At 45.3% G+C, this 26,099-nt stretch overlaps 1 protein-coding gene across 4 annotated transcripts in view; it reads right to left on the reverse strand.

Moving 5' to 3' along the window:
- Window positions 1–15,431: 15,431 nt before the first annotated feature.
- APLP2 (amyloid beta precursor like protein 2) overlaps window positions 15,432–26,099 on the reverse strand; it is a 61,664-nt gene continuing 50,996 nt past the window's right edge. For 2 of the 4 annotated variants that reach the window (XM_084781124.1, XM_084781122.1), the window contains 7 exons: window positions 25,054–25,153; window positions 24,321–24,473; window positions 22,619–22,654; window positions 19,841–19,926; window positions 18,919–18,993; window positions 18,429–18,584; window positions 15,432–16,883 (listed from right to left, as the gene is read on the reverse strand). In XM_084781124.1, the coding sequence (XP_084637250.1) occupies window positions 16,782–16,883; window positions 18,429–18,584; window positions 18,919–18,993; window positions 19,841–19,926; window positions 22,619–22,654; window positions 24,321–24,473; window positions 25,054–25,153 (708 nt within the window). In that variant the 3' untranslated portion in view covers window positions 15,432–16,781. The remainder of the gene's footprint in view (window positions 16,884–18,428; window positions 18,585–18,918; window positions 18,994–19,840; window positions 19,927–22,618; window positions 22,655–24,320; window positions 24,474–25,053; window positions 25,154–26,099) is intronic. The other 2 variants (XM_084781125.1, XM_084781123.1) reach the window with 1 other exon arrangement.

Below are 26,099 nucleotides of genomic sequence, written 5' to 3' on the forward strand. Positions count from 1 at the left end.
CACACACACATACACATACACACACACATACATACACACACGCACACCACACACACACACACACACACACACACACCACACACACACACCACACACACATACACACCACACACACACACACACATACACACACATACACACACACACACCACACACACACACCACACACACATACACACCACACACACACACACACCACACACACACACACATATACACACATACACACACACACACCACACACACACACACCACACACACACACACACACACCACACACACACACACCACACACACATACACACCACACACACACACATACACACACATACACACACACACCACACACACACACACACACACACACACACCACACACACACACATACCACACACACACACACACACACACACACACACACACACACGAGGGGGGATCTTCAGTCCCTGTCATCTCTTGCTGTACCAAGCTAACAAACAACCAAATTAGCCAGCCTTTACCACATGCCTTCCTCACCGCACTACCGTGCCCCTCCCTACCCCAGACCAGCTTAGTCCAAAGTTGCTCCACCATCTCTCCTGGACTTCTCAAGAACACTCTGTCGGCCGGCCAGAAGGTCAAGTTCCTGTTCCTGGGAACTTTTGAGGGTTTTTCCTGCTCACTCATGTCCTTAGGGCAAGTCACTTAGAAGGTGATCCTATGGGAAGGTGGAGCCATGGCTCAAGTTTAAAGTCACCAAGACAGTAGGACCAGGAAGTCTGAGGGCCACTCCCTCAAGGAAGAGGAAAACTCTGCCGCAGTGAAGAGGTGTAGGAACAGAACAAGCCGGAATGCATCCGTTAAGGACCCCTCACCGGTGAAGGTCTTCCCGGCTCCTGGCATAAGAAGGGGCATCTACTCCACGCACTGACGTTGCGTTTACCTGTGGACGTGGCTTTGTATGTTAGAACTGTACTTTCTAAGCACCAACTGTGTAAGTATCTCCACGCTAAGTCGGCTTGTCCCCTTCATAGCTTTGACAAACCACCCCATTTGTCCCCAGCCCTCCCGCTGCTCGCTACGACCGCTTTGACTACTCCAGGTGCGACCCAACTTCATCTAGCGCACAGCAACTGTGACACTTTCCCCAAGCATAGCCAATCTCCCCTTCCTGAAACTGCTGCATACACACATACACATTATAGGACAGTTTTATTTTCCTCCCTTACATAAGGACTCTCAAAATGCTGTTGCAAAACGGAATGAGCAATGGCAGGTCATGGAGCTAAACAGCAGTGTATGTTTGGAGCCCTTCTTCCTCAGGCTGTGGTTGAGCTTTTTTTTTTTTTAATATAGTTTGGAAACAAAAGCATACTGTAGTTTTATGGGGCTTAAGCCAACTGGATTGAACTTAATTAGCATAGGGCTAAAGTGCCATGCACAGAGTGTACTCAATCTTGAGCCCACACGGTAAACCCTAGGAAGGATCTTGGCTGACGTCTCTCTTGGTCAGGATTTGTAATGAACGCATTGTGTTCGAACGGCCACATGAGTGCCTTCCCTGGGTAAGACACCTACCCTACGAGAGAAAACTCTAGAAACGAGATGGGCTCTAGAGCTGCTCTGCTTACATCAGAGTAGCACTTCTGAGCACTGTCTCACGTGCGTAGCTTTGGACGGCCATCTCAGTAAGCGGTCTTTATTGGGTCAGCCCACTCTAGAAGCATCGCTCACCTCTGTCTTCCCTTATCCCACCCACGCGCAAACAACAAACGCACAAATTGCTAGGCTGACAGTTCTATGTCCAGACAGGCTCGCGATCTATCTGCTCTGTCTTCTGCCACCCCACCCCCGCCCCCAAGCTACCATCATCTCCTCCATAAACCGTACATTGCTCCGGGAAGGCTTTCCTCCATCCAATGCTCCACTCTAACCCGTCACTTCGTTGGTGATGCTGGGAATCTCAGCTTCTCTTGTATCCTAGGCGAGCGCACCGCCAGCAGAGCTGTATTCCTCAACCCAACTCTAATCTACTGGGATCACAGTCAAAGACAGAGTGCGTCCGTCCGGTCACTCACTTCTCAAAAACACCACTCTCCCGAAGGCGGGGATTAGCATCTGTCTCCCCTCCCCTTCCCCAGCACAGGCGATGAGCCATAGTTATTAAAAGGTGAGCATGTAAAAATAATGACAATAGACATTGTCCAGTCTTCTGCTATCACCCAACTTTTCAGTAATAACTGTGGTGGAAATGCAGAAGACAGCATAAGATGGATATTGTCTACACCCCACTGGCCAATTGTAAGGAAGCACTCCTGTGATGGTCCGCGCCGTGAGAGAATACAGGTCACCTCTCTCCCTCATCTCAAATACTTGGGCCCAGAATTCTCTGGGATTTGAAAATATCTGCATGTATAATATATGTGTGTATGTACATATATATATATATATATATATATATATATATATATATATATATATATGTTCATATCTGTAGGACAGGACCCAAACTCTAACCACAGATTTCTTTTACTTTTCATATATACCTTATATGTGTAACTGAGTATAATCTTATGCACCATTTTTCATGTATGTGCAGTCCATCCCAGGTATGGAATCTTCCAACTGTGGCATACTGATGCTTAAAAAACTTTCCTATTTTCCTTTGTTAGAATCTGGCTGGGATCTAGCTATAGAGTTGGCTAGTTTTAGTTTGTTTGAGACAGTCTCACTGTGTAGCCCAGGCTGCCTTGGAACTCACAGAGACCCACCTGCCTTTCCCTCTTGCATGATGGGATTAAAGACATGTGCCACATGCCTGAGAACCTGTAGAACGTCATCAGCTGCCCCTCAAGCCACACACCTGTCCCCAAAGTAATCTTTTCTCTCACCATTAGGGGAAGCCAACCGTTGTACCACTTTGCTGGTTATTTCTTTGGTCTCACTTAGTTTAGCAATCTGGACCTGAACATCTGTGTGCTAACATCTACTTCTGGCTTTTTATCTTTTGAAGATAGAGTCTTATTATTTTTCATTATTATTTCTAGACAGACTGTCATCAAATTCGTCCTCCTCCCAACCCCATGTCCCAAGCACTGGGATTGCAGGTGTGCACCACCACAATGGCCCTCCTTCATGTTGGTTTTCTAGCCTTCCCTTTACAGTGTGTTTACTGACAGTCCCCCGCTGCTTTCTGTGCGGACTCTGCTGCAGTCGCATCTTGCTCATGGTCTGTATGTCAGGCTGGAGTCTACTCATGGGCTGGGATCCCAGGGACTTTGGTTTTCCCTAAAAACCATTCTGTCCAGAAACTCACCAAAGGCTTCTTTTTGTTCTGTCCCTATATGTTTGTTTATTTATTTTTGTGTGCACGTGTGAGCATGCTCTGCCTCAGTGGCACATGTGTTAAGGGGCAGAGGACAAGCTACTGAAATGTATCCTTTCCTCCCACCATGTGGGTTTGAGGGACCAAATTCAGGCCCTCAGGCTTGGCTGCAAGCACCCTCACTTGATGAGCCATCTGGCAGGCCCGAAGGGTTGCTTCCTTTTTCAGAGGGAATTGATTTTACAGGGAGTGGGTTTTGGTTTTGGTTTTATTTCATACGGGGCTCCTACCTGGTTGCCCCTGGTCTCCTAGGGTGAGCCCTATGCTTCAATTCTAAACTCACTAGGTAGTGGGAACAGCAATACTGAACCCATCACTTCCGTTCACTGCCTTGTCAGAATACTTAGAAAATAAGACTTCATAACACCTGCTTCGTTACCCCGTGACACGCGGAAGGCAGGAAGACGGGAAGAAAACCTCTGTGCATCTTTTCCTTCATTAACCTGGTTTTTAAAAATACTTTATTTTTACGTGCATTGTTTTGCCTGCATGTATGTCTATGAGGGTGTCAAGCCCTCTGGGACTGGAGTCACAGACAATTGAGGGCCGTCATGTGGGTGCTGGGAACTGAACCCAGGTCCTCTGGAAGAGCAGTCAGTGCTCTTAACCACTGAGCTATCTTTCCAGCCCCTCATTAGCTTGTTTTAAAGGTTGATTCCTTTCTATCTTCCAAGGGTCTTTAGCAGCTTTTTGGCACTGAGACAAAGTACCTGACACAATCAACTTACAAAGAACACTATTTTTGACTTGTTCCAGCACATGGTCAGTTGGTTGCATTGCTTTGGGGCCTGAAGAGTCCACGCAACACGGACGATATGTGCACAGGTGTAGGGCCATCTACTGAGCATGGGCAGACGCTCGGGCTGCATCCTTGAAAAGAACTGAGTCTCATTCTCCAAGTACCATCCACTGCCAGCCAACTCCTCAGCTATGGCTGGAACTTCATGACCTCCCTCATCCATACTCAATTCTTGACTGGTTTGATCTTGAGGACTTGTACACGCTTGTCACAACTATTGTGAACTCACACTTGCAATTGCCCTGTTGTGTCCAGAGAGCAGTTTTTGTAATAGCCATCCACTGCCTCTGGCTCCTACAATCTTCACACCCCATCTTCTACAATGACCCCAGAGCCTTGGGAGGGGGTCTCTGTATGTAGGGTATGGACGTCCCATTTAGAGCTGAGCACTCTGAAGTCTCTTATTCTGGACATAATGACCAGTTGTGCATCTCCATGTTAATTAGCACCTACTTTACAAGAAGCTTCTATGATGATAGTCGGGAGATTCAATGATCTGTGGGTGGAGCAATAAGCCATTAGGCACTGGCTTAATATGATGTGCCTTTAGCAATCAGTAGAAGCAGTAGTAGTTCTCTTCCGGGGCCTGTGAGCTACCTTGCTAACGCTGACGGGTATTTCATCTTATGGAGTGGGTCTTAAGTCCAAATCAGAAAGTAGTTGGTTAGTCTCATCAGGACCATGCCACTATTGCACCAGTGGGCATATACGGGTCGTTCCTTTTTGTAGCTCACAGGATGCACATCTGGGTGAAACTGTTGATTACTCTTCTCCTCCAGTGGTGCACATAGGTAGTACCTTTGAAAGCAAGCCAACAGGGATAAAGCTTCTAGGTCAGTCCCCGGTTTGATTTCTCAATTGTCCTATGACGCAAGTATTTAGTACCTTCAAAAATAGGGTCTCACCATCAAGTTCTGGAAGGTAAACAAGAGGACGGCCATACCCAATAATGTTTGGAGGGGTCTGAAGAACCCTATTGGCCAACAACTGGAAAATATGCAACCTATACCTGGCTCTTGACCTTTATTTTGTTTTTGAGACAGGGTCTCACTAAGTAGCCTTGGTTGGCCTGAAGCTCACTATGTAGACCAGGCTGGCCTCAAACTAACACAGAGCTCCATCTGCCTCTGCCTCCCAAGTGCTGTGATTCAAGGTATGTGTCACCAAAACTAGCACCGTGTCTTTCATTTGGTAGCCTATGGTATCTAGGAGAGGATCGCTTTTCTGTTATAGGGTAACTCCTTTAAAATGCACACACATCACCCACACCCACACACACACACACACACACACACACACACACACACACACACACACAGAGCCAAACATGATGGCACATGCCTTGAATCCCAGCACTTGGGAGGCAGATGCAGGTGGATCTCCATGAGTTTAATGCCAGCCTGGTCTATAAAGTGAGTACAGGATAGCCAGGGCTATAAGAGAAACCCTGTCTTAAAAAACCAAAATAATAATAAAAATAATATAATAAAAACACACACACACTATGTATCTTAGGATGGTTTTACAGTATGAGGTCTCCACATGGCTTTTTCAGGAGTCTTTGGTGTTAGCTATCCCTCCCCATACATACTCCCCCACCTGCCTTCCCACCCCACACCTCAACTAGTCTTGTTTCACTTTTCAGGGATGGGCTTCTTAAATGAGCCTAAGAGAGTCACGCGGCGTCTTGAGAGCTGCATTGAAAGCCCTCCTGCTCTTCCCAGTACAATTCCTCATGCAACACCCAGAATCTGCACACCAGCCAGGATGCCATGGCTGCCCACAAAATCAGGTGTTTCTTCCTCAACTCTCAGAGAGCAGATTACCTGCGCACCTGTACCCTCACTTTGCTCCCTCTGGAAGGTCTCTTCTGGGGATGCCCCACTATATCCGTGACCTACGTATAGGTAAGCCAGGAATTTGGTCTAGTCAAGGATTCAGTTGGTACCAATTCCCCCAATAGAAGGGAGCAACTTGAAATCCAGAGTCCAGTCTAAAGCTGTATGAATGCAGATGCATTGACCCCTGGCTTGGATTGCAAATGCCCGCCAAGGCCCCTGCACTGAGATGTGTTTCCAAGATGTGGTGGTGCTATTAGGAGGGCTGGACCTTTGGAAGGTGCAGCATAGTACAAGTTAAGGCCATTGGAGAAATGGCCCTGAAGGGGATCCTGGGACTCTTGCCCAGCTCCGTCTTCCATTTTCCGATGAACAGGCTTCCTTAATCACACCTCGGATTACACAGCCACAGGCCCAGAGCTCTTGAACAGTGGTTCTCCATCTGTGGGGGCTCAACCCCTTTGGAGGTCGCATATCAGATTTTTGTGTTGCAATTCGTAACAGTAGCAAAATTGTAGTTATGAAGTAGCAACGAAATGACTATGGTTGGTGGTCACCGCCTGAGGAACTGCATTAAAGGGTGGCAGCATTAGGAAGGTTGAGGACCACTGGGCTAGAAGTTCTGAAACCGTGAACTAAAAGTAAGCCTTTCCTCTTCCAAAGCTACTTCCCTCGGCTATTTGCCACAGCAGAGAGACTGGCCATGACTGAAATGTTTGCCTGGAACCCATTCAGAGCCTATCTGCAAATGCATCTCACCCGGGCTATCCGGACTTCTGCGCAGTCCACTTCATCAGCATGCTTAGGGCTCATTCCCCCTTCAGTGCAGCATGTGTGGCTCTGGCCTAACTTATTCCCTGGTCCACAGCCACATGGGCTTTCATTCTCCACCCACCCACCCAACCCCTGGAGGCAGGGTTCCTCTGTGTAGCCTTGGCTGTCCTGGACTCAGGCTGCCCTTGAACTCAGAAATCCGCCTGCCTCTGCCTCTGCCTCTGCCTCTGCAGTGCGCCATCACCTCCTGGCTCACGGCTCACATGGGCTTCATGTATTTTTTTGTTTTGTTGTTTTGTTTTGTTCTCTCTCTCTCTCTCTCTCTCTCTCTCTCTCTCTCTCTCTCTCTCTCTCTCCCTCCCTCCCTCCCTCCCTCCCTCCCTCTCTCTGTATGTGTGTGTGTCACCTTTTATTTGTGTAGCCTTGGCTGTCCTGGACTCACTTTGTAGACCAAGCTGGCCTTGAACTCACAAAGCTCTGCCTGCCTCTGCCCCTGTGAGTGCTGGGATTACAGCCGTGCACCTCCATACTGGGCTTTCAAAATCAGAGTCCATTGAGTTATGTGTACACATGCCTTGGTCAGCGCTTAGGTGAAAATGCTCCATCATTTGATAAAAACAGTCAAATAATTCTTGTTTTTGTTTTTGTTTTTTGAGTCAGGGTTTCCCTGTGTAGTCTTGGCTGTCCTCAAACTCACAAAGATCTGCCTGCCTCTGCCTCCCAAGTGCTGGGATTAAAGGTGTATGCCACCACGTCTCGCCCAAAAAATAAAAACTTTTTTAAAAAAAATTTATCAAACACACACACACACCACATACACATTTATGGATGTTTTGTCTGCAGATTATGTCTGTGTATCACACACGTGTCTGGAGCCCCGCAGAGGCCAGAAGAGCATGTTGGATACTCTGAGACTAGAGTTATAGTTCTAAGCTACTGTGTAGTTGCTAGCTCCTCTGGAAGAGCAACAGTGCTCTTAGCCGTGGAGCTATCTTTACAGCCGTCCCACCCTATCCCCGGTTTCACTTCCTGATGTTTCTGTAATCAACGGTCAACTTCGATCTGAAATTACAAAATTAAAAAACTACATAAACAACAACAACAACAACAGCAAAACATTTTCAACTATATACTATTTTGAGTAGCCTAATGAAATTTCAAGTCATTCTACTCCATCCCACCTGGGATATGAACCATTTTATTTGTTTTAAAATTTATTTTATTCACGTGGGGTTTTCATATGGCCTGGGCTGGCTTCCAATCTAGCTGAAAGTGATCAGATCCTCCATATCACACAGGGCTGTAGTTACAGATGCATTCCACCGTAGCTGGTGTAGTGGGGCTGGGACTTGAATCCAGGACTTCCCACACACTAGGCAAGCACTCTACCAACCTAGCTACATTCCCAGCCCGTGAATCATCCAACTGCCCAGGGTACCAATGCTGTATATACCACTTTCCCATCAAGTTCCTTAGTAGCTATTGCAATTGTCACTGTATCACAGTGCTGTGTTGAAGTAACCCTTAGCCACTGTATCACGGTGCCTGCACCACTGACTTTACTTCACCTGACCACACGGGCATCACATTACCTCACATCTCACGAGAAAGGGCGAGCACAGTAATGAGAGAACACTAGCATAACTTACTGTACGTAATAAGTTGAGCTTTATTATACGTATGCTGGGCGGCTTTCTGGTGCTGTTGTAAGTATCTGAGTATCAACTTATAAGGAACAATGGTAGCAAAATGGATGATCACCCATGACAAACCAGGGAGAGCAAAGTGAGGAAACTGAGGCTCCACCATCTTCAGGAGCATCCCCTGGTGACCTTAGGACCTCCCGCTGCTAGACCCCACACTTAAAGAGACCGTCACCTCCCAATACTGTCAAGGCTTGGAGAGATACAGGGACCCAGAGCACAGCCACAGGTATGGGGCGGGGGTTGCTTTTTCGAAAGGAGCTAGTACTATCTGTGGTTTCAGGCAGCCACTGGGGGTCTTGAAACTTATTCCTCATAGGTACAAGAGTACATGCTCCTGTGTACATGAGAGTGTAAATTGGACCGGGAGGTATAACTAACTAGGCTAATGTCACTAATAAGGCTTAAAAAGTAAAAGCCTCAGGGTGTAATGACCACACCTTTGATGCCAGCACTCAGAAGCAGAGGTACACAGTTCTTGGTGGGTTCCAGGCTAGCATGGTCTACATAGGGATCCAGGCCAGCTAGGGACTTTCCCCAAAAAGTTACAAAACACAAAAACAAGTATAGAATCTTTACTATCATTGTGATTACATCACACCAAAAGGCCATGATGGCCTCCAACTCCTAGGCTCAAGTAATCCTGCCCCAGCGTCCCAAGTGGCTGGGACAAGTCACACTACAGAGGTCAGCTTTACTGTATTTTTAAACACACACACACACACACACACACACACACACACACACACACACACACACACGAGAGAGAGAGAGAGAGGGGGGGGGGAGGGAGGGAGGGAGGGAGGGAGGGAGGGACGGACGGACAGACAGACAGACAGACAGACAGACAGACAGACAGACAGACACAATTTAAGACAGGATCTCATTTGTAGCCCTGGCTGGCCTGGAATTCACTATGGAGATCAGGATGCCCTCCAACTCACAGAGATCTGCTCCTGGGGAGCTTCACCATGTTTTTTATACATAGATTAGACTTGACCAAGAAAACACTTTATATATTAGAGTCCCCTTGTGGTAAAGGGTTTAAGGTGGAGTTTCCAGGAGCTCAGCTTAGTTACTTTTCTATCGCTGTGATAAAACACCATGACCAAGGCAACTTAATTGGGCTTCTGCTTTCAGAGGGCGAGAGAGTCTGTGATGGCAGAGCTTCAAAAGCATGGCAGCAGGGACTTCTGAGAGCTCACACCTTGATCTTCAAGCAGGAGGCAGAGAGGACACTGGGAATGGCATGAGTCTCGTGAGATCTCAAGCCTTGAGTGCTTACAGAGGCTAAAAATGCTGGGTCCCCCAGACTGGAATTAGCAGCAGTTGTCAGCTGCTCTCTACTGGTCCTGGGAACTGGACACGGGTCCTCTGCAGGAGCAGCTTGTGATATTAACCACTGAGCCATCTTTCTAGTCTACCTTTGTGATGTACTGTTTCTTTTTCTTTCTTTTCTTTTTGTTTTGAGACAGGGTCTCTAGCCCAGGCTGGCCTTGAGCCCCTTACATAGCCAGGGATGACCTTAAACCTCTGATCTCCCCATCCCCACCATGAGTGCTGGGAATACAGGAATGTGCCTGACCTAAGTGGTAGATCCCAGGGTGTCATGCATGCTAATCAGGCACTCCACCAATTGTGTTCCATCACCAGCACTCTTCTGCCTTAAAAAGAAAACAAAAAGATAGCTTTACTGAATGTGGCAGTTTAAATATGAAATGCCCTCATGGGCGCATGTGCTAGAACACTTGGCTCCCAGCTAGTGCTGCTGTGTAGGACTGTGAGGGGAACTTCAGGACCAGGAGCCCTGCTGGAGGAAGATGTTACTGGGGTCAAGCTTTGAGGACTTATTTTTGATACACAGACTCACTAATGTAGCTCCGGCTGGCCTGGATTTCCCAGAGATGCACCTGCCTCTGCCTCCAAGGTGCCAGAATTAAAGGCGTGGAGCACCATGCCTGGCTGAGCCTTTGAGGTTTCACAGCCTGATTTCCATTTCTGTTCACTCTCTACTTCCCTGATGTCATGCCTTCCTGCCACCATGGACTTTATCGTATCTGGAGCCAGAACAAACCCTTTCTCCTTACAGTTGCTGTCTATCTGGGTGCTTTAATCACAGCCACAGAAAAGCAACTAGTACATTGCGTGGTCACTGATAACACAGTAAAATGTGTATGTGTGTAAGCTCTGACACATAAGACACTTGTGGAAATACTACCACGGATCTAGAATGTTTTCCGTTTTGGTGATCATTAAGTACAGTACTGCAACAGACTGACCTCAGAACTAGGCTTTCCAATTGCTCTATTTCAGGCTGTCAAAACACAAATTAAAAAACGGTAGGAGAGTACACCAGCCAGCATGCCATCGTTGTGACAAAATGCCGACTGAACAGCTTGGGAGGAAGAACAACTATTTTTGCTTATAGTTTCAGTCCCTGGTCACAGGGCCTTGTGGTGAGACAGCCCACCACACTAGAAAGCACACAGCAAGGTCATCTGCTCACCTCCTAGAGGCCACAACGCAGCAGAGTGGGAAGGGAAGGGGCTAGAGCCCCAATATAGTTCCCAAGGGCACTTCCCCCATGACCTAACTTCCTTATTCTAGCTTTCGACAGTTTTCACATGCTGGAGATCAATCCTGACCAACAGGCCTTCAGGGAGACAGTCTAGGTGCAAACTTGACAGAGTGTGCCAGTCAAGCATAAAGCTTCAAGCTGGACCCCCAGTTCGGTCTGTATACGCCACAAGTGGGGGCACATGCCTGTAATTCTGCAACCTGGGAGGCTCAGAGTGAAACATCTAGTTAAGCATTCCTCTAGGCTGCGTAACAAATCCGAGGTCAGCCTGAGCTATAGGCTGCCTCCATGCCCCCGCCCCCACAACCTTTTCCACAGAGCGCTTAGCTCCCCACTCTGTTATGTGTGGGCTACCAGTAACATTTATCTTTCCAAAGATAACACTGTGGGGGAGGGGTAAGGAAACTTTAAATCAGGTAAATCTGATACCACCAGGCTACCCAGGGTCACTAGCAATAGTGTCAGGTGGACAATATGTTTTTTTGTTTGGTTGTGTTCTTTGCTATTTTTGTCTGTGGTCATCTAGCAGTGTGACTCTAGCTCAGAGAGCAGCACTTTACTTAAAGAGTACAAGGTATCGGGATTGAGCCCAAACAAAGAAATTAAAAACCATAATCCCTTAAGGAGGCTTTTACAAGAAAAACATCAGACACAGTTCCATGTTCTAACAGTAACAGCTGACCGGTCAAGACCACGAAAACAAGGAAGGCCACATTCTAGAACAAAATAGGGGCAGCAGATATGAACCAAGGAAAGCTCCATCAACAATGGACCGGAGAGACAGGGAAAGAGCACACACTTCAGAAGTGTGCACTGCCTCATACAAACGAGAGCAAGCAGCAACATTTTACTGGATCCCAAAGGCGGTTTTGTGCTTTTTTTTTTTTTAACAATTTATTTAATGTATGAATGCGCTATCTACATATACACCTGCAGGCCAGAGAGGGCATCACATCACATTACAGATGGTTGTGAGGCGTGGTTGCTGGGACTTGAACTCAGGACCTCTGGTAGAGCAACCAGCGCTCTTAGTCATCTCTCCAGGCCCCAAGAGGTTTTTATATCCTTATTAAGTAAATTACTTCATTTTTTTTCTGCCTCCCAGGTTTCCATTTTGGATATGGTATATACATAATTTAAATATCCACATGGTAAGACGGGCATGGTGGTGCATGCCTTTAATGCCAGCCAGCACTTGCGAGGCAGAGGCAGGCAGATCGCTGTGAGTTCGAGGCCTGCCTGGTCTACAAAGTGAGTCTAGGATAGCTAAGGCTACACAGAGAAACCCTGTCTTAAAAAACAAAATAAACAAAAATCCAAAAAACAAAACAAAACAACCAAAAAACCCAAATGACCACATTGTGCTGCTATTGATGCTAGATGTAGGCCTACTCAGAGTGGCTGACGTAAGAGGAGGTGGGAGTGGGAAAATGGTTGTCAAAGGGCATTCATACAAAGGCTGGGCCGAGCAGCACACACTTGTAACCCCAGCCCTAGGAGGTAAGGGATTTCCAGGCCTTGCTGACCTGTCTAGGCAAAAGGAGAGATGCAGGTTCAGTGAGAGATGATGTCTCAAAACAAAACAAAACAAAAAACCAACAACAACAACAAAAATCAAAAACAAAAACAAACAAAAAAGGTGGATTGGGCTGAGGCAGCTCAGCTGTCATTGAAGCACTTGCTGTTCTTCCAAGAGACTAGAATTCAGTTCCTGTTATCCCTGTTGGGCAGCTCACAAACCCTGTAACTTTTGCTCCTGGGGATCTGGTGTTCTCTTCATGCCTCTGCAAACATATACACAAATACAGCATATACAGACTCTTTTAAGATGGAGAGAGCAATTGAGGAAGAGAGCTGCCATCAACTGATGACCTCCATTTGCAGATGGATATATACATGCATACACCCATCTGTACTTGAACATATACACATACTTTTTTTAAGGCTGGGTCTCCTATGTAGTCCAAGTTGGTCTTGTGCTCACGATGTAAGCCAGACTGGTGTTGAACCTCAAGTGGTCCTCATGCCTCAGCCTCCCAAGTGCTAGCTCTATAGGTGTGTGCCACCATGACCCAATATCTGACTTCAAAATTGTTGTCCAGATCTGGATTTTCTTAGCCAGAAAACTACAGACTTCTCAAGTCGTCTCTAATCCACTTCAAAGAGTTTAGGGAAAGTGTAATTTACGTCTAATACCGTAGAACTAATGAAGTCTATGACCAAGAACACAGAAAGAACACAAAAGACAACCTTATTCCATAAGCAACAAGGCAAGAGACGCTGGTCTCCTTGTTTTATAGACCACTTTGCTCTTTGTCCTGGAAAAGAAAGGCCCATTGTTCATAATCAGACTCTGGTTCTGTCAGTAGGTGCAGGAGATCCTGTGGTCATGTTTCAATCAAAATCATCGTGTCCCCTTTACTTTTCTGCTTTGTCTTTGTCCATGACTTCTCCTAGGAATTTGACAGTATGTTCCTATGAATGTGGCCCCCTGGACCCTCTAGACTCTTAGGAATTCATTGCATTCTAATCTGTGTCTTCTAAAACCAGAGCATCAATTGTCACAGTGACCGAAACCACAGCAGATTGTCCACATGCCTGGGTCTGGCCCGGGTCTCAGGTGTCGGGCTTGGCTTTGCAATTGAGAGCAGACAGGCAGATAGGACCTTCACACCTACATAGCAGCCAGCACCTGAGGCTCACTGCAAGGTGGGTAGGGCCACATTCCCCAAAGGTCACAGCTTAGTCATCCAAGCAGAAACCAGCAGATGAGTAAGTTTCTTTCTGTGCCCATGAGGGAGCCGTACTACTAGGGGGAGGTCAAAGGGCAGTTCCTGCTTTACATTTCTGTGGGTGTTTCCTTACAAAAGTAATCACTATATGGCTACCATAAACACAGCTACCTCTACAGTTTAAGGAGAATTCAATTAAATGAGTCAACGCCCTGCTGAGTGCAAAGCAAATCTGTACAGGGTAAGAGACACACAGGCCTGGCTGTAATGGTTTTTGTGTTCTGATCCAACCTCCACTGTAGCTGTGCCAATTTGAACTTCTCCCAGGACTACTCCATCGTTACCAAGGGTGCTGGTGAGAAGTTCTGAGCGCTGACCAGTTGGATAGAATTGGACAGAGGTTGCATTGCAAAGATGACCAAGCCACATAACTGCCTGAGAACAGATGAGCAGAAAATAGGCATCAAATAAATGAAGCTGGTCTTGCTATAGTTGGAATTAGACAATGAATGGAAAAGCAGTTTCCCAGTCAGCAGGAGGGTTCGGTGACACCCCTGTAGAGCGCTCTGAAAGGAACTCATGTCAAACATAAAGTTCCCAGAGCAGGGCTCAGTGATGCATGCCTGTAATCCCAGCACTCGGGAGGCAGAGGCAGGCAGATCTTTGTGAGTTTGAAGCCAGGCAGATCTACAAAGTGAGCCCAGGACAACCAAGGCTACACAGAGAAACCCTATCTCGAAAAACAAAAACAAATATATGTAACATGCACACACACTTGCCTCTTCTTGACTCTTGGGCAGCAACCTGAGGGGACATCATAAAAGAAGCTAAGTGTTGACTGTGACAACTAACTAGAGTGTTGACAGGCTCACTCAAGTGCTTCTTGGTAACAGTTGCTCACTCTCCCAGTGCCATGAGAAAGACCACTCATATATATGCCTGCATGCAGACATATGCAGTATGACCCCAACAACTACGTGTATGACATGTATTGACTCTTAAATAGCAGAGCATTAAAGACTGGGTGTTAATAATGCTAAGGCACAAAGGTCCTATGAGCAGCTAAAAAACATAAGTCAATGAGCACAGGGGGCCTCCTAGTGGCAAGTCACTTAAATTCAGAAATAGATTCATACTCTTGGTATGGGGAAGAAGTCTTGACTTAAATTTTGCAAAATGCCATGCTATGTGGCCAAGGCTGGACTTCAACTCAACAGTCTTCCTGCATCAGCCCAAGTGCTAAGATTAAAGCCACACATCAAGCTTCTTGACTGAAGAAAATAAATCTTTTCATGTGTATGCGTGTTTTGCTTATATGTATGTAAATTCACCGTGTGTGTACCTGATGCCATGGAGGCCAGAAGAGGGTGTCCGGTCCCCGGGAACTAGAGTTACCGATGGGCCTGAGACCCCATCCTGGGTCCTCTGGAAGAGCAGCAGCCAGTGCGCTCAGCCATTGAGCGTGACTCCAGTCACTTTCTTCTTTTTAAAAGAAAATGGAGTGCTTGGCTTAACTTATTACTATAGCATCTGCAACACAGGCTAGTCATTCTTCACTCAAGGGAAATGTCCACCATGCCCAAAATCAGCGCCAGCAAGGCCCATCATCACAGATCAATGCCATGGTCAGTAAAACACAGTGCTCAGGGAAAGTTAAAGTGTTTATTGATGTGTTTAAGTTCTGTACATTCTCCACAGATCATATTAAGGAGTCTGTAGGTGAAATTTCAACCTGTGCATAGTGGGAAGAGGCATGGCTAGGGTCAAAGGGGAGGAAAGAAAGGGGAGGGAAAAATCACAGAAAAATACAAAAGAACAAAACCAAAAAAAAAAAAAAACCCAAACAAATAAACAAACAAACAAAACCCACAACAGGTTACCAGAACCTTCAGATTAAAACAAAACAAGCAACAAAGCTCTAAAGGCTGTGAGCATCAACTTCAGCAATACAAGCATTACAGATTCATGTGAAGGAAACAGAAAGTTTCAAAGATTTCCACAGTGTCTACAGATCCAGTTTGATGTACAACCCAGAACATTCTCCTCTCATATAATAAAGCCTCCAGTGAACTCTCCTGGGTCCTCAGCCACATATTTATTATAGTATTCTCTGAGTGAACAGCAAAAGGGCTGGCGAGAATGGTGGGAGTGGGAGTGAGGTACCAAGGAGGGCAGAAGTCAGTGCATTGGAGAGAGACGTCCAAAGAGGAGGGGGCTGCACATCTGGATGCACTTGGTAAGGAAAAGTGGGTAATAAAAAAGCTACAGTAAACAATAGTGGAAGAACACATACCAACTACAGGCTAGTTGCTGTGGAAGAACTGGATTTGAAGGAAAGCACAGTGGATCTCTGTATGCATTGGGCTAGCTCAAGGTGCCTTAGCCCTGCTTGGTGACAGCTGGTACAGGAGCACCCAGACACCCAGCACTGGAAACACTAGGCTTCCAAGGAAACGATGCCTTTAAAGTAGTTCAGTAACTGTATACAATGCACTCCAGTTCCACTTAAGTTTCTCAGCAACCTGAATAGGGGAATACTGCTTTTTTACATTAAAAACAAATAATAATAAAACGAGCACAGCAAATGAGCCTAAAGAACTGACTTACATTACGGGAACAGCCTGTTTATATAGTCTATCGTCGAAAAATCAAGTTTCCATTTATATAGAGCATGTGTGAGACAATACAATAGAAGTGGCATTTCTAATTTAAAAAAGAAAACTACATCCATCAGTTATCTGCAATAGATCATTTTTTCATTTCACTTAAGGTTTATATATCATATATTGTTATATTAACATTTTTAAAACCCATTTAAAAGAATGGAAATGGCAATCCTACAGTAGTACTTTATAGTCCTAACAATCCAGGAGAGCAGGATGTACAATGAGGCCTTCTGGCACCACTGGTGGTCAGCAGTCAAGCACAAACGCTGAACCTCTTCTAGCCCACCTGCACCAGCCTCCAGCCAGGGTGTCACACATATCCTGTCCTTAAATCTGCATCTGCTCCAGGTACTTGTAGGTGGGGTTTTCATAACCATGGTTCTGCATCTTGTTCAGGTGACGCTCTTCTGGAGTGAGCATTGGGTCAACCTGTAGGAACAAAAACTTAAGGTCACTGTGGTATACTGAAGAGGCCTGCAGCGCGTCAGGACTCAAAGCAGCCCAGCATTCCTTTTTTACCGGACAGACCAAAAAAGAGCTGGTGGTCAAGGACATAGGGAAGGGAAGAAAGGAAGAGGCTGGAAAGGTAACGCGTCTCTCTGAACACGGAGCTCTGAAAGCTTGGTCCAAGTGAGAGAAGAAGCCCATGACAAAGTTGGCAATTTTGGTTTGGTCCTTGGGACCCACATGGAAGGAGAGTGACTCCTAGTTGTCCTCTGACCTCTATATGTATCACAGCGTCCATGTGGCACCACCCCTGAAGAGAGTAACTTAAAATGACAGACTAATACATAGGCTATGTTCACTATGTAAGTCAGTTCTTTAGGCTCGCCTGCTGTCCTGTTTTTCTGTTTTTGTTTTAACATAAGAAAGCAGTATAATCTTTTTCAAGTTGCCAAGAAACTAAGTGAAATTCAAGTACACTGTAATATACTTACTGAACTATTCTAAAGGATCAGTTTCCTGGAAGCCCCAGTAATGAGTGGCTTCCAACCAACTGGTTTTTGGGATAGTGGAGGCAAGTCATGTCATGCTCAGCGATGAGCTAAGGAAAGGGGCCAGATGGTCTCACACTTTTCAGCTGAAACTCTACAGTGGAGGCCAGGCTCTGGTACTAAGACCTGCATATCAACAAAACTGTTCCATAGGGTATTAGGTTCCTTAGTGTATTTATATAATCTAGAAGCAAGAAACTAAACATGGGCTGCAGAGATGGCTCAGTGCTTAAGGGCACTGACTGTTCTTCCAGAGGACCAAGGCTCAGGTCCCAGTACCCACATGGCAGCTCACAACTGCCTGTAACTCCAAGATTTGACATTCTCACATAGACATACATGCAGGCAAAACGCCAATACACATAAAATAACAGTGAATTTAAAAAAGAGTACTTCTAAAATGAAAAAGGAACCAAACATTTTCCACCATCCACTACAAAATGAGCAGCAAATTACTGCACATATCTATCAGTAGAGGCAGAGCAGAAACACAAGAGGCTGACAGTCTAATAGACAACATGCCAAGCACACTGAAGGCTCCTGGTTCCACTCCCATCAACATAAACCAAATGAAGACAGACACACACACACACACACACACACATACACATCAAAGCCCTTCTTTGAAAAAAAAAAAAAAACCACACCAAGAAAATATTGAAAAAGTTATTCTTACTTTCTGAAGCATAAACTGTTATGACCTGATATTGGCCTATTTAACTAATTAAAAGCCAGATGGATGCTAGAAGTTGTTGACGGTCCCTTGAGACAAGAGCAACATAACTCAGTAATGGCTCATTTCCAAAATGTGACCTAACAGCCCAATTAGTAACACAATGGATGGTAGCAGCATGTCCAGCTCTCAGGAAGTCAGATTTTTAATTCCATAGAATCCCAGCCCTAACCACTCACCCCTGTTGACAGTGCAAAGCAAACGCCCATCAGCTTAGGGCAAGGGAGCAGGCAGTTCAGTCCTTACCTCCACAATCCCATGGCTGATGGTGCCGTACTGCCTCTTCCTCAGCATCACCAGGCTGATAACGATGACTGTAGCAATGGCCACGGCAATAACTAGCAAGCCAATAAGAGCACTGCTGCTCAAACTGAAGTCCTCCCTTAAAGGTCCCACAGACTCCTGAGTCAAAGCACAGAGGAGACAAAGTCCCAGTGATTACCCAGCAACTCGAGTCAGGAAACCCAAAGAGGGCCACGTGCCTCTCAGCTTGTTAAAAAACTCAGGGCAAAGATCTTGCTTTGCCCACATCATTAACCAGATCAGGGAGGGTGCCCACTTTACCAGCTCCATGGAAAGTTTCATTTTTGCATTTTTACTCAGAAGTATGGGACACCGGGACAGCAGTCCCTTTTCAACTGAAAATACCAGGGATCTTTTATTTCTGCTCGCAGGAATGGAGATCGGAAAGGAAAAGACATGAAGACTGCTCTTCCATTCTGGAGCAAGCACATACCGGTTCTTCCTCAAGGCCCCCAACTCGCTCAGCATTGAAGATCATTTCCTTAACATCCAAAGTCTCGTCAATGACCTGAAACAGTCACAAGTGTCAGTGAGTGGAAGGCAAATGAACATAAATGCTACTTCCCTCCTTCTTCATGTGGCATTGGGAAGCTATTTCTCTGTCACACTGAAGCAAATCCACTCACAAACCTCCAAAAGGAGGGTCAGAGTAGGCAAAGATGCTGTGTAGTGGCTGCTCTAGTGAGGCTCTTCACCTCAGCTTCCCTTGAAATAAGTGTGGCAGACAAAGCTCAGGGAAGACAACTAACAAATGGCATGTAAGCACTGAACTTGGGCCCAGCAAACAGCTCAGCAGTCAAAGTGCTCGTTACCAAGCATGACACTTTCAGTTTGGTCCTTGGGATCTACACAGACGGAAAGAATGATTCCTCCTAATCGTCCTCTGACTTCTGCCTGTACGCTCGAGCATGTATATATATGAAAGGCTCCCCCAATAAGAATTTTAAAAAATCAAATTCAGCAGAGAACCCCTCACCCCCCGCCAAAAAAAAAAAAAACAAAAAACAAACCAACAAAAAAAAAACAGATAAAAAACACCAGAGGAATGAAAGGTGTATGAACAACAGTGTAAGAAAAGCAACACAAAGGTCAATTTTATTTAATTTTCCACTTAATAAATCTTTACTTGCTTAAAAATAGTCTCTGGTATGTTATTTATACCTTTAGTTACAGATATGTTTTTCTATCATATAGTTAAAAAAAAAAAAGCAGTTTCACTGGTCCCCTCATCTGCAGATACTCAACAGCTGGCCCCCATCTTCTACTAGTGGAATTCTGTCACACACATTGTGACATTGTGTTTCTTGCTCCTGTGTACAAAAAGAAATGTGCTACGCAAAAGACAGGTGGCTCACCATATTTTCGTCCATTTTATTCTTACTGTTAATCACTTTTTCTTCTGCACCAATCAATCCTCCGTCTTGCTCTGCCACTCCAGATCCTGTGTAGAAAATGTTCACAGCTGAGTTTCTAGGCAGCCATGTCAGGCCAGTTTCTCCGAAATAGCAAATCCCTGCCTGGTGGCCAGAGAAGCTTCTTACCAAACATCCCCAGGACTCCATACGTCACTGCATTGGCATGTTTGAGGATGCACTGTGCTGTGCAAGAATGAATGATACAAGCATTTTCACAGGACTGATGTATATAATGAAGGGAGGAGAGAAGTGCTCACTGGCCTCCCATCTGAAGGAATGGAGTGTAAGCCTTGGGAGAGAAGCTGAGCCTCGGTGTGTTCCAGAAGAGACCATGTTCCAACCCTTATGTATGACTGTAATAGCATTTGTTACCCAACAGCACAATTCTTTGGTCCCAGATCCCACTGAATGGACGAATGACTGCTACCTGCACGTGTGCTTTCAGCACAATGGTTTACTCCACAAGAAACTCTTTCTGCTTCAAACCCTTGCCACCTTCCACCCTCAAGTCCTCCTATTTGCCTTTCAAGCTTCAAGCTCTCTAGGGAGATGTTTCTGGGTTGTAGCACTTAGAAACCGCTTGTAATTATCTTCCTCCTACTATGTCTCCCACTGGCTGTTTTATCCATAAGGCTTGGATTCTTCAGAGTTACATTCCTAAATGGTTAAGCCCAGATGACGAGAAAAAGAGCAGTTCATCAACAGGGAGAATTTTAACCAAGGTGGAAGGAACAAGAATAGAAACTGTCCTTCTTCCAGGGTCAGTGATGGCTTGAGCCAATGTCACTCATGTGCGGCACATAGAATGACAGCATCCAAATATACAGCATGTCTGGACAGGAGCAGAGGGGGAAAAATCCTTTTTATTTTTAGCTTTAAGCATTTGATTCCTAACAATCACAAGTTTCTTATTAATAACAATATGTTTAGTTTGCATATACCTATGATTTATAAAGAGATTTGGTAACCAAGCTGACATGTTAAAGTAGCTGCCTGCAAGCAATGTGAGTTTACATTCAGCACTGCTGTCCCAGAGCAGCCAAAGGCAGGCAATGATACAAAGCCCAGCCATAGTGAAACGTTCCATTTCACAACTAGACTTGTTTTCTTAAGACAGACCAACAGGAGTGATTAATAATAGCCATGTGGCTGCTGAGCTTGCAGCCTAGTTAATTTATTAACTCACTGCACTATAGCCAAGGTGATGCAATTTTTTGGGAGGTGGTACAACATTCACTTCAAAAGAAAAGCATAACTTGATATCAGTTAAATCAGGGTTGGCTTTTGTGTTTTAAACCAACACAGCACTGCCTGCCTGTCATTCAGAAAGAGGAATCTAGAAGGGTATTGACTTATTTAGCATGGATGCTTGTAATCAAGACTACTAAAGTCTAATTTTGAGCTGTTCCTCACACTCTCCTCATAGTTGTAAAAGTCACAAGGGCAAGATTCTCAGAATAGAAAACGATACTGAATCAACTCACCTAAAGGCTTGCCTTGGTCCAGGCTGTCCCAAGGCTTTTCAGTGCTGTAACCCATGTTTCTTAAACACTGATGAAGCTTACTTTGGTTTCGTAAAGCATACAAGAAGTGACTTTAAGAGACCAGAGTTAGTATCTATTTTGTCCCAATGCATTTTTCTTAAGAAAGCTAAAGCCAAGCAAGCTTAGCACCTAAAACATACAGTTGAGATGAGTATTAGCATTGTGACTTGCAAGAAGAGGAGGCACAGCTGAATAATCCTAACAGGCAAAGGGTTTTCATAAGAGTTAAATCATACTTTTTGGTTCTAAGAATAAAATATGGCATAAACTAGTACACCAAATTCTGAACCAGGGAACCTCACACTGTCCACCCGTGACCAGAGCCAAGAGAGCAAGCTCATAAAGGACAGTAAGAACTGCACGACTGTCACTGGCTTGGGAAGGTACTGTCCAACCACTTGGGGGAATCCGTAGCTGTCACTAGCAATTCACACAGCGGCAATCACATGGGCCACAAAGACAGCCTTGGGTCCAGACCTTGAGCCTCTAACTTCTTAAATTTGCACATTTGGGAAGTGACACATATAATCTCAGAGGCCTTTACAACTGCCCAATCTAGAAAACTGAGCCAAAAAACTCTGTCCAAGAGGGAGGTGCAGTGGGTAAACAAGATGACAATGCAGCTGGCACAGTGCTTCCCACAGCACACAACTGTCTTTAGAGACTGGGGACTCACTGCACCTAGAGTTCACTTGCTTCTCTCTCTTCCACACAACACCTTGTGTGTTAGGAATGCCACAACTCAGGACTGTAAGACACGGGGCACGGATGGAAGGTAAAGACAGCTAAAAGGGGGAGAGGCAACTGGTAATAATGGAGAAAAAAGAAGGGGAAATTTAAAGTCTATCCGACTGCAAGAGTTAAGCATGTTCTTATTATAGGCTAGCTGTACACAACAGTTTTGTTAAACTAAACATGCTTTTGTGTCTGTTTCTCAGGCAACCCCAAAGCCAAGCTTGGGGTGATGACGCAATGGCTAGACTCTGCACACTAGGACAGCCGGGGCTTGTTAGTAACACGGAGGCAGGGCTACTCTAGCTCCACTCACAGCCATGGCTGAAGACATGAGGCGGGGAAAGTCAGATGGTGGTATGAGACATAGAATGAAACTTCCAACACACTGGGGAAGTGAAAAGGAATGGAGGTCTTACAGGAACATCTTTGACAAACCAACCTTTTTTCATTGGGTGGTACAACTCCGGCTGAGTGTCTAGCAGAAAGGAAAACAATAAAAAACAAAATAGCACAAAAGGAGATTAAGAAAGAAAATGGTTTCCTTCTAAGTTCCTCTCCTATAATGTGAACAAAAGGCATTTTTCCTTAAAAATTATGCCTGAAATATCCCATAAACAAACTAATAGTAATCTAAATAGCAAATGGCCAGATGTATCCCTGATGAGAGAGAAAAGCAAGAAGCCAGGACCAGGCCGTTTAGAATTTTAGAAGAGTCCCATATCATTTTGCTTACCCCATAAAACTATTAATATCATCATCATCATCATCATCAAACAGCAAAAATTGAAGTTAGTATTGACTATGGTTTGCTACAAAGAGACAAGGTACTATGAGCTACAACCTGCTATGCCCCAACCCCAAACAAAACATAGAGAGGCTGTACATGTGCGGCCACCCCACAGCCTCAAGGAAGTTTGGGATCTGTAGAGTGAGAATTAGTAATAGGGTAACACCACCTTTTTAAAAAATTATTCATGTATTTTTAATGTATAAGAGCTCTGTCCACATGCATACCAGAAGACGGCATCATATCGCATTACAGATGGTTGTGAGCGAGCACGTGGGTGCTGACAATTGAACTCAGAACCCTTGGAAGAGCAGCCAGTGCTCTAAACCTCTAAGCCACCTTTCTCTAGCCCAAGGTGATATCACTTTACCCACTAGATTCTTAAGTATTTGGTACGGGAAGGTCAGGTGCATTGAGTCTGAACCTCTGGGCTAATAGCTTTGAAGGGGTTTCTGCTGAAGTCTAAAGGCTAGGTTTGCTGTCTGGAACTTTCATGAGCTACTTCAATACATCTAATCAGAGTCATGTAACTACCCAGAAGCTGTGGGAACTGAACTGTCAGGGTGGAATCAATCCACCTACAAGCTAAGCTCCATGGCACTCTAAATCTGTTCCAACCTTAGTCTCTCCAAATGGGGCACTCAGTGTTTACTTCAAAGAGTGTTTTGAGCACTGAGTGAAAGGCACCCAAGCCCAGTGCTTACCTAAAGCTGGCACATAACTAGGACTCCAGAGCCATGGGCCATTTTTATCATTACCACCCTCACCATCAGCAGCAGCAGGAAATAGAATCTGATTATACAAACTAGTCTTAGGGCACAAGGCTCAGCAGCTTGTTTATTTTTGGTACAGACTCATGATTTTTAGGGCTACTTTTAGATACTGAGACCCAGCAAGAGAATAGAGAAAAACATGCCTGTGGATCAAAGGATCCAGCTTCTCATCCAACTCATCTCAGAGATGTGCCCCAAGCCAGTCAGGGCATCTCTTCAGCCTCACCCCATAATCTGCCTCCCAAGACTGTTATGTTAGGCAAAAATAACGATGTAACAGAACTTACACAAAGGTTCTGTTCAACCCAAAGGGATGCCCACATGTAAGGGACATCACAGAAGCAGAAGGCTTGCTGTAAAATGTGAGACATAGTCCTGATTTTCTGATGACACTGAAGATCATTGCTCCCTCTTGGAGGCCTGCACAGTCCCCGCACATCGTGGGTGCTTGGGGAATCCATGACATCTCTTTCCCTGCCTCTACAACAACACAACCAGGTTTTTAAAAAAATGTATCCCAATTTTCTAATTTTATGCTCCTCTCTTCTGCTCCTAGGGATGGCTCTGAGGACCATACATACCTTCATTCTCAGACAAGGATGGGAAGGGATGGAAAGGGTGGAACGGCGGGATCTCCTCACTCTCCTCAGAGCTCACCCGGACATCCACAGGGCTCTCTGAGATGGAGGAGGTAAACTGGTCCATATCTGCTCGCTGTTCCTGAAGGAGTTCATCTAACAAAAGCACAACAAGGAACAGATAAGCAGCTTCTAGAAGCAGGTCTAGGCACAGAACCAGGACTCTCCTGCCGACTGCCTGACTTTCCAGCATGCGTGGCCCATCTCTAGACAGCTCGTCGTACATAACTGCGCCTTTCCAGCCTTTGCATTATTTCTGTGTCTGCATCTCTAGCACAGGAACAGGGATTCTAGCAGATACTGTCTACTGGTGGACCATCCTACCCTAGAGCACACAGCAGAAGGCAGTATGCTATAGAATGGCAACTACAGGGTCAAGTGCAACAGGAAACTTCCCAGGCCCCAGCAATTTCACACCCTAGAGTTTCTTCCGCTAATAAGAGTGAAGGTCAATGAAATTCAAGGCTCTATGGCTCCAAGCCAGTGCATCTGTCTTTGGAGACTCCTCAGCCTTGTCATGTAAACCTCCAGTCAACTCCAGGCTTTCTGAAACCATGGCATGCTAACGCCCACCTTATCAGCCTTGCTTCCTCCTTATATATTTCATCCTACCCAGCTATCACTCCTGAGCCTCAGCAAGAATGTCCAGTCTGGCTTTGATATAATTAGTACCCACCAATTTCCTCTTGAATCTCTTGAGCCACATAAGGAACTTTGTACAGCAGAGAAAGGCTTTGGTTCCGTCTTTCTTCAATCACATGGAGGTGTGTCATCACCTAGAAGAGACCTTGTCACTGAAAACTACAAGGACAGGAGGAAAACACCCACATACAGTTCCTGAGACCCAAATGTTCTCCTTACTACTCAACACAGCAGAGCACAAAGGAGAAGTCTACTATGTCCCTTGCCAGACTTGCTACATTCTAAAGCACAAGCCAGCATACCGTGTAAGCGATGCAGTCACTTTTCTGTAGACAGGAATACAAGTTAAAAGAAAAGACCCTTTCACACTATTGGCTCGAAGGGCTGGAGAGATCCTCAGTGTTAGCAGCATTTGCTGCTCTTGCCGAGGACTTACAACACCCACATGGGAGCTCACAACTGCTGTTACCTCTAACTCCAGGGGACCCTAACCATCCTCTTGTGGCCTCTACCAGGCACACATGCAGTCAAAACACTCATCCACATAAAACAAATAAATTAAAACACTAAAACCAAAAAAGCTCACTCGTCAGTCGATTTGGTTTTTATAGAAGACAACTGTCAGTCAGTAAATATATTGTATGCTGAGTCCTGCCTTGGTGTGTAGGTGCTAAATTTTGATATCATTGTGCTGATCTGAGAAAGAGGAGAAATGACAGTCACTTTTTTCAACTAGTAAGATTAGCGCAGGAAAACATACACAAACTATTGGTGGGAAGGCAGGGCTGCTCGTGCACTTGGTTTAGTGAAGGAACTACTTAAAATTATAATGGTTAAAACCAGGACTAATTTATTCCCTTTTAAATTACGGTTCTTTAAGAAATTCATGATAAACAGTAAATAGTCCATTTTTAAGGAAGTGTTGAAGAAAGATTTATCATGCTAACTTGCTACTTTTCTGAATGCAAAGGTTGTTAATCTAATGATAACAAAAGCATCCAAGGTAGAAAAGAAAGGTGGCGTTCTTCGGTAGCAGCTCAGCATCCGCGGGCACCCCCGATCCACCCCCAGCCTAGGCCA

The sequence above is a fragment of the Acomys minous genome, assembly GCF_964271855.1.
Source record: "Acomys minous genome assembly, chromosome: 5".
Lineage (NCBI taxonomy): Eukaryota > Metazoa > Chordata > Mammalia > Rodentia > Muridae > Acomys > Acomys minous.